General features: G+C 33.7%; 1 protein-coding gene across 1 annotated transcript; it reads right to left on the bottom strand.

Annotated features, from left to right (window-relative positions):
- Positions 1 to 2,078: 2,078 nt before the first annotated feature.
- Positions 2,079 to 21,342, bottom strand: LOC117925919 (phosphatidylinositol 4-phosphate 5-kinase 7; the record flags this gene model as incomplete). The annotated part of the gene is given in 12 exon segments (XM_034845029.1): positions 2,079 to 2,509; positions 2,938 to 3,001; positions 3,004 to 3,102; positions 6,744 to 6,907; positions 7,125 to 7,312; positions 7,389 to 7,499; positions 11,018 to 11,167; positions 11,170 to 11,185; positions 15,507 to 15,674; positions 20,249 to 21,176; positions 21,179 to 21,294; positions 21,296 to 21,342. Coding segments are annotated over 12 exon segments (2,331 nt in total), but the record flags the coding sequence as incomplete, so codon positions are not given.
- Between the last annotated feature and the right edge of the window lies 1 nt (position 21,343).

The following is a 21,343-nucleotide window of genomic DNA, read 5'->3' as shown; positions in this document are numbered from 1 at the left end:
TAATCCTTTCTATTATCTAAGACAATAAAAGTATTTTCATTTTCAAAATAAAAGTGTTTTTTCTTTCTAAAAATTGACAAAATTAGTTGTTGAAGTTAGCATTTAATAATTAATTGATTCCATTAAAGTCATGTTTGGTACATAGGAATGAGTATCTCATTTCTTTTCTCATTTATTCCTGTATTTAGATAATTTAAGTGACAATAGTAATGAAATCAATAATAATTCCCAAGGAAATGAAATTCTTCTTATAAATAGAATTTCAATTCACTCATAATAAGAGGTATTTTGATTCCCAAATGCAAGTTATTTTGAAAAAAAAAATCAAAAATTTAAAACCCAAATTTTTTTTTTTGGATAACTTGTTTTCAAAAACAATTTTTTTATTTTGATTTTGTAAAAAAAAAAAATTATTAATTCAATTTATATAATATAAAATAAATTTAATTCAAGTCTTATTAAAAAAATAAATAATTTTTAATAAAATATGAATAATAATATTATGATAAAATCATAAATTATATATTTTTTATAAATATTATAAAATATATATTAACCTTGTATAAAAGTATAATTGATTTATTTTGTTAAAATTAAATAATAATAATTTAAAACTAGTAATTGATAATACTATTTTTTAAAATTATTAAACTTATTACTTTATTTTTTTAAATTAGTTCTAAACTGGAACAACCAAACAGTGGCATTAATTTTTAAAACAATTTTTTTTTTAAATCACAAGTCCAAATAAGTTTTATCATTCAGTAAAAAAAAAACTCTCAAATATGTTTTTTAAAATGAAAACAAAAATTATTTTAAATTATATATATAGTGAGTGTCTTTTAAAAATGAAAATAAAATATTATTTTAACTATATTTATGGAAATTATTGGTAATTTATTTCTTTTTTTTATTCTCATTCATATTTTTTTCATTCTCATACATTTTATTACTTAACATTGAAATAGAAATAAATATTCATTTTAATTTTACATTCCTCTATGCATAGAACTACAAAAAATAGAATCTCCAAATTCATTCCTATTTAAGGAGAAATATAAATAAATAAAAAATTTCATTCTCATGTACCAAACATGCTCTAAAATACTTTCTTCATAATTTGCATAGTCTAGTCTAAGAGTAAGTTTAAAAAGCATCATAAATGAGCAGGCGGTCATAAGTCCTCCAAGGGGTAAAAAATTGACTTTATTTTGTAATTAATATGAAAATAAAATAAAAAAGAAATGGAAGATGAGTAAAAATCTAAAAATTGAAGAGAGGTGTAGGCAAAGGGAGACATTGATGAAAAAAATCTAGAAATTCCATTTGAAAAGGACCTTCAAAATAAACCAAAACCTAATGCCCTACTTTGTTGTTTTAAATCTCATTGCTCATTTCCTCAAAAATCTGAGTATGAAAATAGTAAAAAGAATGAAACCATTGTAAAACCAATTTCTCAAATACTCAAAATGAATCCTTAGAAATTGAAATCGCTGCAAAGGGATTTCTCAAACATAACAAATCTACAAGAGAAAGAGATTAATGCACTTGTGAAGAAGAGTTTTCTCAAGCTTCTCCATGTCATCATGTACGAAGAAGTAGAAGAACCACAACAATGATGAGATGATCGGAAGGTTAGAGCTTAATCATCCCACAAACACCCATCTGCCAGGACTCTTTTCTCATCTCGCGGCTTAGAGACTCTCTTTTCATCCCAAGGCTTACAGCTAGGATGGAGTTACCCTCATGCTGGAGTGTTAATCTTAAGGTTTTTAACATGGACTTATACACACTTGTACAAAGCTTTTTGCCATCACATAATACACTCATTCGGAGACTTGGTTATAATTTTGAGGCTTATGGGGGAGACTCAAATATACCTATCCAGAGGCTTATAACAAGGCTTGACATTTCAAGGCTTACACACTGATCCTAAGGTCATTTATTGAACCGTCATTTTCTGAGAGACATTATTGCCAATCTAAAAAATCTCTCCCTCAACACGATGTAGCGCTGGTTCTATGGGAACCGTCTCAGCCCAATGACCATAACCAAAAACTAAGCTAATAAGAAGACGATTCATACATACAACAAGAAGATGGGTGCATTTATTGTGTGATATTGTCATTTTACAATCAATGACCGCAAAAGAATTAGTATCGGTTATCACGGAAGCCAAGTACCAATATAATTGTGACAACTAGCAGAAAAAGATTAAAAAATACCGATTCAAGGTTGTTCGGGAAAAACTTTCTCCAAGAAATTGATGAAGCGTCTCGAGTACAGCTTGGGTTCAACAACAGATATTGTAAGAGGATCGAATTGCAGTGATTTGTATGCATGCTCAGCTTTCTTTCTGACATTGTATACCTGCAATATATCGATGATGCCAAGATAGAGAACAACATCATAAACCTCAAAAAGCTCAACTTCTTTTGAATTGGCTTCATCCTGCAGAACCTTGCGATTAGCCTGAGCAGGCATGTTTACTCCCAACTGTACCCGTAACCTGAGGAAAAAGCAAGCACTTGTCATCTATATAAATATGGTTCAACTAGATGTTGGAACATCCAACAATTCCCCTTTGAACCTTCACAAGCGTGAAAGTTCTTGGAATACGGATCCACATTAAGGGGATCAACTATTCTGAATGTTTAAGTTCATCAGAAATCTATATTTTTTGAAGTTGGGAAAATTGACAGCCTCAATAGTTGTCCAATAAAAAACTTGAAAAAAGTCTTTGGATCTGAATTCTTGGAATCTCTTATCAGGTCTATGAACACAAACAGAACAAATGTTTCTTGAATTTCAACTAAAATCTTGGGCCAATCAGTTCTATGGCATCTAACATGAACTCAACATATGCTTCACCATTAACAGGTAAAGTTAGCAAATTTTCAGTCCATAAGCAAGGCAAAATTGAAAAGAAAAAGCTACCTTCCAGTACCAGGCAGAAGAAGATCAACTTCTTTGTCACCTACAGAGTGTGCTCTCAAGGATTTCCTCTCATATGAGGACCCGGGGCAGTGCTGCCATTGGGCTCATGGGTTACCAGGATCAGACCCGATGGAGGAATCCAAAGGTCCCCAATTGAAGTGGCACCTAATGAAAAACAGAACATAGGCTGAAACTACTAAATAGCTTAAAAAATTAAAGAGAAATGAAGGGAGTAATCTAAAAATTCCAAGTAAACATTGTGAGTGACATCAGAACCCACACATGCACAATTTATTTCAAATTTCAAATCCTAATATCATTTAATTAGGGCATATTTTGAAAGAATAAAATATTAGAGAAAATTGTGATGGTTCTTAAGGTCTCTTTGACATGAACCTTATTTTCGATATAAGCAGAAAATTTAATGCGGGAAGCAAACTCAACTAATTCTCACATAGACATGAAGAATTAGTTCAAGTATCAAATATAATGACTAAAGCAACAAATTAATTTCTCAACCTTCCACTTTACCAGACATATGATGCCTATGCTGTCAGTTCATTCAAATGACCTTAACACCTCTAAGTTTTTATTTTGTGTGCAATGTGTGTTGGTAAGTAGGGTGAGGAGGGGGTGGGTTTTGGGTTTGTTTGGATTAAGCAAGCATGTATATGTTTCAAAGGAGGATACTCCAAATCTTCGTCTATGATATGACCACCGAAAGGTATTTGATATTGTGGTCAAGATCCTACAGGGCTTTGAATCTGCAAAATGAAAAAGTTAGTTTTTTTCTAAAAATCAGAGACATCTAGACCAATATCACTATCTTGATATTAACTGCAGCCGCTTGCAGATATTAACATCTAAAAGTAGTTATTGAAATTTTTCTAGCTAAAATTATTGTGTTAAGGCTATCTTCTGTGCCTAAAACCTAACAACTTCAGGCTAAATCCCAAATAAGCTTGATAGACATTGTTGCTTTACCACCTAACAACTCAAACTTTTAGGTCAATTGGTAATCTTGAAACCATTGGTTTTAAAATACTACGACCGAATATTCAACACCATTTTATTGAATGTTTGCATAAGTTTACAATGGTTTACAGAAGAAAGAGTCAGCTTTATTCCCATCCAACAACAACATAATAATAACAATAATAATTATAATAATAGCAACGATGACCACCACAACCACAATGTCAAGAGATGATGATGATTATAAAAACATATTTATATTTATAACAGAAAAGCAAATAACAAAAAGCATAAAAGATCTATATACTTAAGTGAAAAGAAAAAAGAGAAAAACAAAACAAAACAAAGAGCTACGTGAAAAAGAAATGCATGTAAAAGTATTTGCAGCACCTTATCAAATTTTAACAGTTTCTACTCTCTGTCGGGTCTTTGCTGGGGTATCATCTCACTATACTAAAACTTTAGATATAGAAGGATGACAAAAGTTTCAATTTTGGTAAACAAGTTAAACTCTCTTTCAACCAAATGCTGGTGAATGCAATTGAAATGGGTGCCAATGTCACAATAGCAATGATTTTGGATGGTGGTGTTAGGGATAAGGGCATTCATGTATTGTTGTACTGTTTATTTTTTGAAAAATACCCCTTGATACAAAGTATTCTTTATGTGTAATGCATTATCGTGTCCAATAATTCTATCATATTTTTATTAAAGATCTAATTCATGGCTTTCCACTGCTTTGGTGGTTTTTTTACAGTACTTTTACTTATCAAAAAAAAAATTAAAGATCTAATTCATGGCACCAAGCATAATGCAATGCTCACACCATTAACTAGCATGTATCCTTGTTACTGAGAGGTGGGATTGTGGCTTCTAGATCACTGTATAACTGAGTTTTTGGGTTTCATATACTTCTATTTCTAGGACAGGACAATGGTGGTGGCTTACATGTTGGATAATATGGCATTATCCCCACCCTTGATTAGTGAAAGAGAGAGAGAGAGGAGTGGTGGGTAAGGGGATTTGTGTTTTAATGTCTTTATTGAATCTTTAACAGTGTTCATATTCAGGTTATAAAGATGTTTTCAAGTTTCATATTTTGGGTCTGAAAAACATAATAGTAAGTTCTAGATAGATGCATGTTAGTAGCTTTTCACTTGAAGGCTTTTAGATACTTAAGACAAGTTAATAAAATTACAGGACAACAATTCAGCACCACTCCTTTCTTATCATCACTTTCATCTTTTATCACTAGGGTCCTCCTTGTCAGAACCACTAAATGGAGAGTTATCTCATGTATCTGAGAGAGATTGGAAGTTCTTGCTTGGCTTGCAGGCAACAGTAGAAAAACAAGATGTTTCTTGATTTCGTAGAGATGAATTGCAGTTTCTTTAGCAATATACAATCGCCAATATACCATATTTTCAGTTTGTTTAACAAAACAAAGATTCCGATGCCTACAGAGTGGACGGCGTTATTCGTAGAGTCATCTTTTATTATCTATTTACTCCATTAGTAATCTTCTTTTCCTCACTATTTTATTAAAATCTTTCATTTGTCCACTTTTTTCTAAGGATATTCCTCCTTCATCCTCCCAAAACAATGGTAGTTAATGGTTTAATAACATTTTCTGCAGACCTGTTTCAGTTATATCTCATAATCTACAAGACAGAACCATTGGCAGACAAAAGTCGCAATGAACTCATGAAGATGTTTTTTTGATAGGCAAAAAATGTCCAGAAAATATTCTTGCAGTCCAGGTTTGAAAAATTGGATTTTTTCGCTGAAATATCAGCAAAAAATCGGTTATCAACGATGGCCGAAACGAAATCGGCCACCAATAATCGGTCGAGCGCCAAAATGTCAAAAAAATCACCGATATATCTTTTTTTAAAAGTTTGTTTTTTTAATAAATATATATTTATCTTTTATTTTTTAATTATTCATTTTTAATTTATCTTTTATTTTAAATTTATATTATCATTTTATTTTTAACTAATTTTCATATTTATCTCATTGATTCTACTTTAAAAAATTACTCACTTCACTCTTTTTTTTTCTTTATCCTTTTAATTTTAAATATTTTTATTTTAAAATATTAAAAATATAATTTTACTCAAAAATTGCTACAATATAAAAAAAATTAATGAAGCCCTAATATTTTATAAATTAAAATTAATTTGATAAGATAAATTATTAATAATTTAAATTATTTAAATAAATTAATGTTAATAGAAAAAGTTGTCACCACATATTTGTAATAAAATTTTAGAAACTAAATCTCAAATAAAATATTTTATATAAATCAATTTAATTTTTTATTTAAAATGTAATAAAACATATTTTAATAAAGTATTTTTAAAATTTTAAAATAAATGAATATAAATATATTAAAGGAATTTAAGCTAATTTTTCATAAAAATTTGATAAATACTATCTTTAATCGTACTTATGTCCATTACACATGCAAAATAACTTTAATATGTGTATTCTTACTTATTTTATCATTTTTTTTTAGTTTTCTAAGCATTTTCATGAATTTTAAACCATTTATGTTCCATCGCCGATATTTCTCTGATATTTCCGATATATCTGTAAAATCCAAGTACCGATATATCCATGTTTACCAATATTTTAAACCTTGCTTGTAGTGATACAATTAAAACGGCTACATGCAATCAACAAGAGCAGAAAATAATAATAAAAACAGTTACGGACCATAAATTGTGACATTTTAATGATGCAGGCAAAAGAAAAACATCCAAGAATATAAAGGGAAAAAAATACAAAATTTATAGTAAAAGATGATCATATTGAAAAAGGATAATTACCATAACTACCATCACTACCAGGGTTGTTGCCATGGCTGTGATTTGTCTCAGGAAGTTCCAAGAGGGTCTTCAGATGCTCAGGAGCACTAAAATGTAGTCCCAACAGAAGGCTATAATCAATTATCTGTTGAGATTCCAAGAACATGCAGTCTAGAGAAATTTGTCTGCAAAAGAGAGAAGAAAATGAATTCATGCTGAATTACTAAACCCAGTAGAGACAACAACAAAAAATAAAACATTCTAGGGTATGGGCATATTAAAGAACTTTCAATATTATTTCCATGGCTGATCAATAAAATTTATTTGTTGCCCAAAGTGGGATGACCAACTGAGGTATATTAGCACAAGTGAAATGAAAATTTTCCAAAACTAGGAACTTACTGAAAGAGGGACTTCCGCAATGATTTATCCATATGAAATTCATAAGATAAGTCAAGATCTTTCAATGTGGTATTTGAGTCAATTTTGTCTTTATCTGTATATCTTCCTTGAGATGAACCCTTCAAATCATAACGACGGTGAATTCGTAATTCTGTACAAAACATATTTCCCATGACCATAAAGCGCACCTGAAAATGAAAATATTAACATACCACCTTCCCAAAAATAAAAAGAAACTAGGAAAATAAGACTGGGAAACCGTACCTTTTTTCCACCTCTCAATGTAATCCGATGAAGCCCAAAAAATTTTGTTATAAGAGTATTTTCATGTGCTGCTACATGATTGTAATAGTTAGGCAGCATCTTAAGTAGAACCTATAAAGCAAAAATCATTCACGGTCAACATCCTTCCATAACCATCACTAGGACCAAGCTAAGTGGAATTTTTTTTTTCTGCACTCATTTTTCTTATCTAAACTTATAACTTTATGAGGATTCATATATATAAACACGCATAGAATCCACACATGCATAAATAGACACAAAAATATGCATGTACTCTCATACTCAAACAGACACAATGCATATATTTCCAAGCTCATAAACAAGTACCTCAAATAAATATATGGTGTATCATACAATCATGTCAGTCAAAACAAGCCAACTTTTTAGGGAAAAAAGAAAAAGAAGGGGAAAAAAATAGGATAATCAAGTTTGTGCTCTCAAGAGGAGCCAATCCAATAAAAATAGTTCCTAGGAATCAGTTTAGAACAAGCAGTGTCACTATCACTTTTAATCATGATGAGTTTCAGTGGCAGGATTAGTAATTTTGTGGGGAGTTTGCTGAAGTGATTAAGCAGTGCTATTTGAAACTCATATAGCAGTTAACCTGGCCTAGCCTAGTGGACTAACTGCTATAACTCAGTTATATTTCCTTCTTCACATCAGCAACATTCCGGTAAAATGGAAGAACTAGGACCAACAAGTTATAACTTTGATGGGTGTTGTTAGTGTAATCCTAGACAATTAGGCATAGAAGAATGATCAAAGATCATCTGAGTACAATACTAAGTGCCTACTAACCTGTTAGAGTGTGTTCAACTGTTGAAGTGGAAGTACTAGCATTATTGGAGGGTTTGTTGCAGCCTAAAGTTTTCTGTCTCTCCATCGTCAATCTAGATGGAGATTCTTCGGCTGTTATCTCTTGGGTGTCTAATAGGAGGAGAGACTTATGAAAGTTTGATCAAGCCTCTTATACCTAGTTGTCCGAATTTAACCAAAGAAAGCCATTAACACTTATTACTGAACCTACTGGAAGATGAAACCAATCAAGCATAGGTTTCCCATGTGATCTCTTAGAGTAATAAACATTTTCTAATCTAGCAATAGAAAATTCAAAGGAATGATGTGACATAGGCCTGAAGGGAGGAAAAGTCAAAGAAATCCCAAATAGCTTCTACTTATCTCTATCTACCCTCAAAGATCCTAAATTTCTCTATAGTGGTAAAAATCATATCAGGAATAAGATAGCCATTCACCAGGAACTCTACCTTTAAGCTGATTGCTAAAGCCCCAAAAGAGATTAGAAACACATGTCTTACACCTTTGAGGGGCATCCAATCAATCTTGGAAAGAGGACATGATTTATGCCTAAGTCCCAATACTATAAGGTCATGAAGAAAGGCACGATCAATTAATTCATGACTTCCCAATCGCGTGACACATTGATTTAAGCTAAGAGCTTTGTAAGGTCTCCTCACTTGTCACATATCATTTGTATTAAACCTTCTCATTAGTCACAAGTCCTTCAAAAGATTAATCTTAGGTTGACCTTGTAGAAACCTTAAAAAATGAATTCACTAAAAAAAGTTCTGACTATCAATGACTAAATGCTCCCATATGGGAAGGTAGGTGACAGTCTATCATTCTAACAAGAACACTCAAGAACTCTTGTATAATGAGCCACATAGAGAAGGTAGAAATAGATCCCATAGAAAGTTTGTAAACGTCTACCTATCTTCAAAAACCATTCCCTCAGTCCCTTCAATAATGGAAATATAGCTCTGTACCATAAAATTCTCCACCTAGGTTTCCTTGTCAAACTTAGAAAGCAGTAACCATCACATCTGGCAAAGTCTCTCTTAGGTCCCAAGACTCCAACAAATACCATACAACTAAAACAACCTTTACCACAATCCCAAAGCAACAAGAAAATCCAGAAAAAGATGGTTAATCGTCTCTCCAGTCCCGAGCATAGAATATAGTGTTAGGGCCTTTTTTTCCCTTCTCTTTTGCTTCATAAGATCTCCTCACATACAGAAACTCAGAAGTGTCAACCGTTTTATAGCCACAAATCCTACAAAGACTCTTAACCTAAAACAAGTTTTAGACCTACAAGAAAAATTGGCAAATGGAAAGCATGATAGATTATTACTCCCATAGAGGACACCAAAGAAAGAATTGAAGAAAAAATCCTAAACAGCAAGATCCAAAATCCAAAATAATAATAATAATAAAAAAATAAAAAAATAAAAAAGAGGATAGTACATAGAAGAGCATGAAAAAAAATGGGGTCTTGAAATCCTGATCTGCCAAGTTGTGTGTGCGTGTTAACAGTGCAAAGGGCTCTACCAGAACTGGTGATTAGATCCATTATTAGCAATGAACCATATAAACCTAGTCAAAAAGGTCATAGTAATAGGAACTGGTCTTATAAGGATAATGATTTAACCTTCTAACTACAAGTCACCCTATTCAATAGAACGCAGCCAGTAAATACTTCTGATGATGTTGCCATAACAAGCCATACTACTGAACAAACCATGAAAGCTTAACCCAAAGAACTCTTTTTGCACATAGAGATCCCCCAAGCCCCAGACCCTTTCCACTGTAATTTTTTAAAGATGTCTCCTAGCAATCAAATGATGACACTAATCTTCGCCCACAACCCAACATAAGAAGTCTCTTTTGAATTGGCTCAACCCTAGAGGCAACCCTGACAAGGATCTTAGAGATCGAAAGTATTGGATGGGGATGTGAGCATGGCAGGAGTAACACTTACACCCGTCAATTCTCCTAGTGATTCTCTCAACATGGTCCTAAAAATGCAAGGCCCTAGCTAAGGGAAGCCTAAATCACTAAACTAAAGCCTATAAAGGAGGCAAGCCTACAAAGATGATCTCGGTAAATGGTTAACTCCAGTTGGGGTACTCTTCACAATGTTAATCTTAAGATGCAACACTAATTCAAAATTTTGAGAACAACAAAACAATTATGTACAGAGAAACTTGAAGCCTGAAACCTTTGCTAAAAATGGCTCATTCACACAGTCCCAGTCAAAATGGTCACAGGGATTTCTAAAAGTCAACTTTGAAAGGCCACCCCACTTTGTTTTGATAATAACTCCTCAACAGCCACTTCATTAGCAACCAAGCAGCATCTAGAATTGCCTATCCTCACAAAGCCCTCTTGCGCAAGAAAATTGTACCATGATGCACCTCCCATGATATCTTAAACCAACTAATGGATCTGAAGAATCAAGCAGGATTTGTTATGACTATCCCTGTCATGGTATATTTTTTAATGCATATAGCAATCCATAATCTTGACCAAGAAGCATTCTTTACATCAAATGAAGTTGATATCACACATTCATTTTTTTTTTTTAATCAGACAAAAAGAAATCTGAACAAAAAAAACATAAATCCCAATTTCTAAAAGAAATTTTCTTAGAAAGTTTAAAAGATCTGCTAAAAAAAAAATTGCATCAAGAAATGGCAGAAGTCTCAAGTCTGTATGAAATTAGATGAGAGCTACATTCATGCAAATAGACAAGTTAGTTAACATGCCAGGAACTTCAACTAAAAATAATGATAGTTGCAATACGCACATACCTTTAGTTCGGATTTTTTTAAAGTCTTAATCAAAAATCTGTCATCATGAGAAAGATAGAAGAGACTGCCACTTTTCCCTGGAGAAGGAAGCTCCCTGAGACCATCATCACCGCAGATGGACATCATGTAATCTGCAGCATCCAACTTAAACACATCTCCCTTAAGTTCCTGAAGATAAAATTCCATGAATATATGCAAATTAAGGTCACATGTTTAAAAGTGAATAAGGTGCGAATGAAACGAAAAGTTATTAGGAAGTTATAACTCTGAATATGATTAAAGGTTTCAAATAAATGTTGAACAACAATAAAAATGGTATGAAGCAAGTAAAATAAGATATTAGTATAAAAATAAATAGAAAGTCATAACTGAAAAATCTCTCAAAATGCATGCTATGAAAGTGTGCTTTAGTTACAAATAAAAAGATGAATAAAGTACTCCCTGTGAAGATTATGCAAAATGCAGGGTATAAAAATTTGATGTAGCAATTAATAGAAAGATAAATATTTCAAGTAAGGAATATGTAATATTATAAGCACATGGATATTGTCCATATCTTACAAAAAACATTCAATATAGTCAAGGATGAATAGAAAAAATGAGAAGAAAAAGGACAATGTCATCAATATATTTATAGGATGTTAACTTATCAAAATATATCAAGAACAGGATTTTTTGTTTTTGTGACCTGGTCTACTCTGGAAACTGCTTACCCTGAGCTATTTTAGAAGAGGATTCTTGTTTTATCACTGTAACCAACACTTTCCTCTCTTGTGTTTGTGTGCGTTAGGATAAGCATGTCACCAACTTTCTTCCTAATTCCAAGAATATAAAACTAAAAATTGTTCCCTATTGAATTTATTTTATCACATAATTCAGAATCTTGTTGTATCAAATTATAAACAGGATTTTGAGTTGAACATGATTATCAAGGATTTAATAGAGCATACAGATCGAGATATATTTGAATGGTGAATAAGGATTCATAAAGGAATTAAGGTATTGTCTAGTTGGCTGCACTCAAATTTATCCAGTAGTTTTATGGTCATATTTCATTAATATTTTTAAACAACTTTCTTCTAGAATCTCACTACATCTTATATGAATATTTAAACAACTTTCTTCTAGAATTATTATATACTCTTACCATCAAGCAACTTTTTATCTAGACATGACATACTTGTTATGTATGAATTTTCTTCTGTAACATTATATGTTTTCTTTCCATTTTAAATTTCCTTTTAACTTTCCTGGCTTTTTAATTTCTAATTCTAATTTTTTTTTCTACAATTGCCACCAATTTTTTTATCCATTTTCTAACACCACCATCAATAAGAAGCCTTCTTCTAACACCTTCCATCCACCTTGATTTTCATGACCTTTTTCCATTTACAGCATGCTAGTAACTTTGCTGCCTCTTTTTTAAACTCTTTAGGGAGGCAAATCAAGTATGAAGAAGAATTAGATATCCTTCAGAGGAAAACAACAGAAGCACAAATACCCAACTAGGAGACTGCATAAAAAGTAAATGATGGGGGAGTGAAGCAGACAGCTCCTCTATCCAACAAAATCAAACAAAGGGAATGCTGACAAGTGCCACTGTGGAATTTTATGCAGAGAATCTTCAAAACAGGAAGTAAATTTTCCATAATACCATAGATGTAAATAATTCTTCTCTCCCATCTGGACCTTTCTTTTAAGTCACTTCATGATCAGTACTCCAGGCACCATTTCTCAGGTGGGGAGTGTTTGGGTGCCATTCTTGAAGGCACAATATTACATGGATTTGAAGCCACTTAAATCAATTAAGATGTCAGAATTAAGTTATTCATGTCTCTATACAATTGACACTGAAATCTAAATGACCACATTCATACTCAAGTAGTCATCCACTCAAGAAATTTAAATACAACTAGTATGCAGTAACAGAAGATTCTAGCTTGCTTATGTGGGCAAGAAGAGGAAGGTGGCGTGGCTAATGGGACTGTTATGTTTGTTTTGGGTTATTTGGAAGGCTAGGAATTCTATTGCTTTTGAGGACGGTGTGCTGTCCATCCAAAAGCTGAAAATTTCTTTTGTGTATTTACTTTGGTCGGAAACCAAATTGTAGATAAAAGATGGTCCTTCGACCTTAATAGATTTCATAGAATGGGTGTGTATGCATTAAGGGAGAGGGTTTTTTGTGCTTTCCTAGGGTCTTGGGTCCTTTTGTAAGGGGGTGAGTTGATCTATACTGTAACTCTTTGAGTCGCTTCTTTAGCGCCTCTTTGCAATATATATTATACTTATTGATCAAAAAAAAAAAGATTCTAGCTTGCTTCACCTCCATGTATAAAAATAAAAAATAAACATTTGAAGAGATATAGACCAGTCAAAAGCTTTTAATAATATATTTTATTGCTTTAGTTTGAGAAAATGATTAGAGAATAGAAAAGAACCAAGTGAGGGGAACAGAGCACCAATCAGAATTTCTCTCAAGCTGTAGGGTGATTTTAAAATGAGCCACCGATAGCTCTTTATTTCAGTTGATGGAAACAACACACATCAAACCATTTGAAGTAGGGTCATCTCTCTGTGTCACAAGACTGTAAAGGAAGATTTGAAAATTGAAGGAGCCTACCCATTTCGTTGATGCATATATCTTTTCTAAAATACTTTTCTCAGTTGAGCTGATCCCCAAATAAAAGCATTTCTGCACATGACCAGATTGTTTTAAAATACATTTCAAGACTCAGGTCCAAGAATTTTAGTATTCATATGTTGATTGCAAAAGTTGCTTTTACTAATGGCATGCCCCTAATAAAGTGTCATCATCCATTATGGATTATGAGAGTACTTGTAAGAAAAAAATTAAAATTATGAAATCTTTTATTTGAAACAAGAGAAATCGAATTAATAGGAAGAAAAAAAAAAGTGCATACAAGGAAGGCTTAACTATTCCCCAAGCACAATACAACAAATAGATGGAAAGATCAAATTAGATCACAGGGATCCAAAATAAATCCTCAAAAACTCCAACTAGGGCCTAACATAAACCCAACAATCTTCTCCAAGATAAAAGAAATCCCCAAGAAAAGGTTCTAGTACAGAGTTTCCTGCTGTTTGGTAATTTTGATTTGCCTACTAGCTTTATAGCACTCAAACCCTCTTGAAATGTCAATAATATTTTCAATCAAAAGCCAAATTCCCACAGCCTCTCTTCCCTTATAACACACATGAGTGAACAACAGTCATTGAAAAGCTATTTAACACTTCAAAAGAATGTCTCAACCTAACTTTCCAATAAATCCAGGGTCTATTCTTCAACAGCCAAGCAAAATCCAACTAGCTTAGGGAAAGCTGTACCCGTATTAGCCTGAGAACCTCAATATGCTCCATAGATCCCTACTTTTTCTACCTCACCCAAACAATAGCCATCAAAATTAAGCGTATCAGCCTCAATCCCAGCATTCCACTCAGTTCATATCACCCAAAGAATGTCATGCACCCTAGTATTCTCACAAAACCCTGGAACAGTCTACAATGTCTCTAGGAGAAATCCAATGAAGACTTGCCAACTAACCAATCTTTGCCACATGAACAGTGCAACTAGATAGTGGAGGAAGTGATGGTCAGCCATCCCTCTACTGCCTAAAGAATGAAAATTGTGCCTGGAGTCAATGATTTAAAAGGTTTTCTAATCTAAGACAAGACATTAGTATTAACCTTTTTTTTTTTGTTTGTTAGGTATATTTTTGTCCCCCTTGGATCTTTAACCTAGAACCTCCCATAAAACACTTACCACTAGAACCAGGCCTCAAGGGTTATTAGTATTAATCTTTTAATCAGCCAAGGTCTTCTAATCTAAAGAAATTAGTATTTACCTTTTTATTGTCCATCAATCATGCAAAGGTTTTGACCCCCTAAAGCCGATTCCATATTGGAGGAAATTTAGACATTCAGATGAAATTGGCATAGGGAAAGGTGGATTGAATATTGCTCTTTAAGAGGTGTTGTAAAAAGGACTTTGAGGGGAAAAGACCAGAGAGAGCAAGGTCCAAGATGCTGACAATGATGATGGTGATGTGTGAGACAGAAAGAGTTGTTTTAGTGCATGCATTATATATGAGAAGCAAAGTTCAAAATTTGCAAACCAAACTGCAGCTTGGGCCAGTGCAATTCCAAAGGAATTTGCTCTGGTTTTGTGACTGAGCTTAAGAAAAGGAGTGATGGCTGGGTCATATTTGTAAGCACTAAAGAATTTTATAACAAATTAAAAATTAAAATGAGTTATGCATTTGATCAATGCCGTAGCAAGTGTGTATATCTGATGGATGAACTAGGTTCAAGAAATACATTTGATAGAAATAGAACTGCCAGAATTTTCTAGAAGCATGATTTAAACTGTTTGTACAAGAAAAGATGCCTGCACTATTAAGACTTAATCCTGTGCAAGGAAAATTTAGGTCAACATCGAGATACATATATCAACCATGAGATTGATAAATACCTGAAGACCATAGGGCAATAGTCCTTCCAATAGAAATCGATAGAATAGTGTGGAGGTGTGAACTGGGAGCCTTTTCTGGGAAAATACATTCTTATTCTGGCACGATCTCCAAAATCAGAAGACCGAACTTCACGCATTGGTACTGGTGTGATCTTGCCAACAGTGTACCTGTGAACTTCAAATTAGATATTTATTAAGTGTACAGAGTTGGAATAAATATACAAATAAAATTAAGGACAGTCAAACAAGCCTAAAAGATTTGCAGCAAGTGAAAATTAAGATACAGTAAAATTAGATGTCAGTTTAATCAAACTGCAATTATCAGCTCGGCAAGAATTCAAACTTAAAATTTAATGATACAATAACTAACTCAAAAGTGATAAGTGAACTGTGAATTATATTTGATCATCTTAAAGACATATTTTCTAATGCCATCCCATATGCACCTTAGACAAGATGGTTATTTATGGCCTGATATAAGTGATAAGACCATGTAATAATTAACAAAAGCTTCCATTTAAAAACTGTCAATGTTGCAGGCACCAACACCCATATTGCAGTTCATTTATTTTTAAGGTGATCATACCACAAAACCAGCATTTATGACGATGCAACTGCCATATCACATGGTACTAGTCACTTGATAAAATATATAGTTAACAATTGGGAAAAAAAAATTTCCGGATAAGCAAATAAGAATATTGTTATTAGCATCTAATCAAAATAAAGCGTACCAAAGTATCCCAAGAGTATACAGAGGTGTCAAAATGGCAACGAGATGGAGAGTGCAACAAAAAACACCTCTCCCATCAAAAAGAGCCCAACCAATCAAAAAATCTAAGAATGACATAGAGGCTTCATCTAAAGACTTTCTAGCCTAAAGCTAAAGAAAGCACCAAAAAGGGTTTTTTTGAGAGCTTGATCCGTTTGCTCTACACTAACAAAGTTTTATGATTCCACTCTTTTCAAATTGTCTAAAATAAGCATAAAAGTGCAACCCTCAACACCTGCCTATGCTTCTTCCCCACAAAGGTCCCTTACCAACTTGATTAACTCTCTCTACTTGTGGAAGGCAATACCCACTCAACTTTAAACAATTAGAATAATAAGCACCACAAAAAGCTCATTTTAGCACAATGAAGAAAGGACATGATCAACATATTCCTCCTCAACTTTACAAAGATTACATTTATTCACCAAAGTCCATCCCCTTCCTTTTTTTTGTTTTTTTTTTTATAGGCAAAAGAGAGTGTGTGTGTGTGTGTGTAAAGAGTACCAAACTATACCAGAAATATACAAGTGAGAAACAAAATACCAATTACAATAGCTACAACCCTACTTTAAGACTTAGAGCACAGTCGTTCATTTTTTTCATAAAATGAACGTGGACCTCTCTGACCATCACCTAGAAGAAACCCTCAAGACCACATATACAGATTAGTTATGAGAAAATCCTAAAGAGTTTAGATAGTGCGTTGCTCCCCTTCAAAGGTTCTCTGGCTTCGTTCCTTCCATATTGTCCATAAAAGGCAAAGAGGAGTTGTTTTCCAAACCATTCTTCTTTTCTTGCCAACAAAGCTACCATTCCATCCCTTAACAAATCCTTAATAGAAAAAGGGACAACCCATGAGATGCCAAAGAAAGAGAAGAGAAAGTGTCATAACCCTCTAGCTATCCCGCAGTGGATGAGAAGATGACCTACCGATTCATCTGCATCTTTGCACATACAACAAAAACCAGCCAAAACCCATCCTCTCCTCTTGAGTTGGTCCATAGTTAGGATCCGTCCCCAAGTCGCTTCCAAGAGAAAAAAAAACTCACTTTGGTAGGTGTCCAAGAACCCCATTCTATCTTTGAGGGAAAAGTCATTTCACCCTTCACTTCCAATGCATTGCGAAAGACCTCATAGAGAATACCCCATTCTTGCTAGCTTTCCAAACCATTTTATCCTCCTCGCCTCTAATTCTACCAAACTCATTAAGTTTTTTAATAAAATTCTGAATAGCATCCATCTCCCAATCATGAAAATTTCTTGAGAAGCAAGGGTTCTACCTCCCAAACATCTTCCACTCATGCCACCTTAGAAGCTGCAAAGGTGAATAATGAAGGAAAAGAATCCTTTAAAGGTATATCATCACACCACACGTCATGCCAAAATTCGATTCTTCTTTTGTTGCCCACCTCAAATCTTATTTTGGCTTTAAAAATTCCCATCCTTTTCTAATTGACTTCCACAAGCCAACTCCATTACCTTCTCTCCCTTCCCAAGAGCACCAACCTTCCGATTCTTCACCAAACTTTCCCACTAAAGTTTTCCCCATAGCATATCTCTTACCAAGGTGAATCGGTTATATGGGATCAAACAGCCACCTAGAGCACTATTTGAGAGGCTTAGGAACTTTGATGAAAGTTAGACCATTGGGTTTATTCAAAGTCAGTGATAAAGGCGAGTCTTCAATGTGTATTCAAGAAATGGAAGACTTTGTTTATTTAGTTTTTTTGAAGTCTACTTTAGTCTCATTTAGAATTTAGAAAGTTTTTCCTTGAAAGAAGTTTCTATGTTTCTAAACTTTCTATTTTCCAAAAAGTCGCTCTTTCTAAAGTTTCTAAGTCTTTTTCTTGAATTAAGAAGTTCTCTTTATTGAGTGTACAAAACTTCTTTCCCTGAAGTTACGTGTTCATCACATTCACCCTCCAACACAAACAAGATGTCTTCATTGTCCCATAGTTCACAAGGTGCCAAATTCAGCATATTTTTGAGTAGTTTCTCTAATACCATCCATCATGACCTACTAATCCTATGTGCATATTACCTATTTTAGGTCCATTGGCTATCATGGCTCTAAAATGTGTTTTCACATTGTAGAGAAGCCATTCTTAATGGGTTCTAGGAATTTCCTCCCTTAGGTGATAGGATATCTCACTTATCTTCTCATACAAGCATGACATCCTTATTATTCCATTATCCACAAAGTGCCAAACTCTATACACCTCCAACTGAAGATTAGATCTAATACCATCTGTCACAACCCATTAGTCCTATACGTATACCACCTTGGGTGCAATGACCTTGATGACTATAAAATACATCTACTCATTCTTACATAGACAGATCTTATGAGTGTTAAGAACTCTCCCTACGTTAAAAAAATTGATGTTGGACATAATATTCACCCTCATAAAGGCATGATATCCTTGTTTTCTAGTGGTTCACAAAGTGTCCAAACTTGGAACAATTCCTACTAGGGTAGACTTTTGACACCAGAAGTCACAACCCGTTGTCCTATAGTGATATCGTCAACTTTAAACCCACTAACTCACATCAATTTAGAATGTGTCCACACATCTAAAGGAATCACCTGTATGAATGCCAAGAAATTCTCTCTTCTAGGCAACATGGTATCTCACTATTCAAACATTTTATATGGAAAATGACCTAAGACATTACCGACTTTTTAGATTTTGATTGGCAAGCTCTCCGCTAAGGAAAAATCTACCAATGATTGTTGTACACTTGTTAGTTGAAACTCGGTTGCATAGAGGAGTAAAAAAAAGAATGTAGTAGTAGGGTCTACTGCTGAAGCATAGTAAAATATGACCTACATAGCTTCTTTTTTATGGGTAAAGCAAGAGAATTATAAAAGGAAACGTCATCAAAGCACCCCAAAGTACATGAAAGTATACAATGACCACTTAAAGGCACCACCAAAAGAAAGGAAAGGCAAAAAAATTATAAAAAAGAAAAAGAAAAAAAAAACCCGCAATAAGAGCCCAACCAGCCAACAAGTTCTACTAAAGAAGGACCAAAAACTTAAAAACAACTTAGACAAACCCAACCTACATAACTTGTGAACTTATGTTGATCAAGAATCCTCTACACACACTTAATTTCTCATAAGATAAGTAATGGCACTGTATTATGATAATCAAGCTACTATCCATATAGCTAGTAGTCCATTTTTTATAGAAGAACTAAGCATATTAAAGTAGATAGTAATGTTACCAAGGAACTAGTTATGAGAAAGAAGATGGTGATCTCTTATGTTGAATTAGAAAATCAAGTTGGAGATATAATCACCAAAGCCATGGGAAAATGTGCTTTCTTCCAAGTTGTGCCTAAGAAACATCTTTATCCCTCCTTGAAAGGGTACGCTGAAATGTGATATTAGGGCTATTTATGTTTATGTCATTTAAAGAGATAGCTTTGTTACTATAAATTGTTTTTTACCAATATAGAAAGAGATGGTCATCCAGCAATAGGAGAATTACCTCACATTTGTTTTTCCCTCATTCTTTTCCTTTCTTCTTGGTGTTTTTCTCTTTTCCAACACTTAAATAGTCCAAGTCTCCACCTTTTCATTATGATTGTTTTGTCCTTGGCCATCAGTTCAAAAAGTAAGGGTTACAGATACACATCCAACAACATGTGCAAGAGCCTACTAGATCAGTGAAAGACATTCATGACTAAATTGCAAGCTCTTTTTTCTTTCTAGTGGGAAAGGTGGCTAAAGAAAAACATAGCACCAAAATACCCACAATAATAAAGACAAATAATAATGATGATGATGATAATATAATAATAATGACGACAATAACAATAGCAATAATGATAAAATAGTGATAATGATAAGAATGATGATGATAATAATACAACTGTCTTAAATAAAGGGAAAGTTTTGTTAAAAAGGTGAGAACTACAGGAAGAGATAAGGGCCTTTGGGTTTCAAACTTCAATTAGTTACCTGATACCAAGTTGCAAATTAAGCATCAAATAATAGCTCCGCCTCCTCTGATGATCTTCAAAAATGCCCATGCATGATCTTTGTTTTGCTTCCTTTGCATGAAATTTACTTCGTTGTTTATTTTTTTCTGACGGCACTGCACTACTTCTAATCTTTTCTTTGATCAAAACTCCTTGCATGTATTCCCTTTCATAAACTAACGTACAGCAATCGCGCATCTCGTGTTGATCTTCATCAGAGGCATGGGATAACATGCCTGATGTGTCATGAGCTATAAATTCTCTAGCAGAATCACAGACACTACAATCTTCATCTAATGACATAGCCCTGTGTGATATTCGACCTGAACTTCTAAAGAGGCCAGCAGTGGAAATCTTCTCAGATAGACTGCGAGAAATCGTCTCAGACAGACTGCGACTTACACTTGGTTTCGGAGCCCTGTGCCCCTCTGAGTTGAGCGACGAACTATGAGACAGCATAGTTTTCCTGTTGTCATCATAATCTATAGAGCTACACCACTTTGTTAGAGATGGATGTCTACTTCCTGCAGGATAGTACGTTCCTGGTCCATCCTTTAAACCCCTAGACCATGTTCCAAAATAATATCCTCCATCCACAAACCTGTAAAATCCTGACCCATGTCTAACCCCATCCAACCAAAATCCATTATAAAGATCACCATTTTCCCATTTCATAACCCCTCTACCACACATTTTCCCAGCTTTCCAATTTCCAATATAAATATTTCCAGAATTCCAAGCATACTTACCACAGCCTTCATGTACTCCCTCTTTCCACAAACCTTCATAAACGTCTGAGTTACAATACTGCTTTTTTCCAAGCCCATGCTTAATGTTCATCCTCCAAGACCCACTATAACTAGAACCATCAGATCCAACTAGGGTGCCAGAACCATGAAGAAAACCCCAGAAAAATCACCATCATATTTTGCCCCCGTGAACCAAAATATCTGTCCTTTCCCGGTCATTTTTCCTTCTTCCCAATCACCATCATAGACTGTTCCATCCGACCATGTATATTTCCCTTCCCATGGGAAACACACCTTTAAAATTGCCAACATAGATGTCTCCATTC

This window comes from Vitis riparia, chromosome 12 (genome assembly GCF_004353265.1).
Source record: "Vitis riparia cultivar Riparia Gloire de Montpellier isolate 1030 chromosome 12, EGFV_Vit.rip_1.0, whole genome shotgun sequence".
In the NCBI taxonomy this organism is placed as follows: domain Eukaryota; kingdom Viridiplantae; phylum Streptophyta; class Magnoliopsida; order Vitales; family Vitaceae; genus Vitis; species Vitis riparia.
This window is presented reverse-complemented; position numbering and strand designations above follow the sequence as displayed.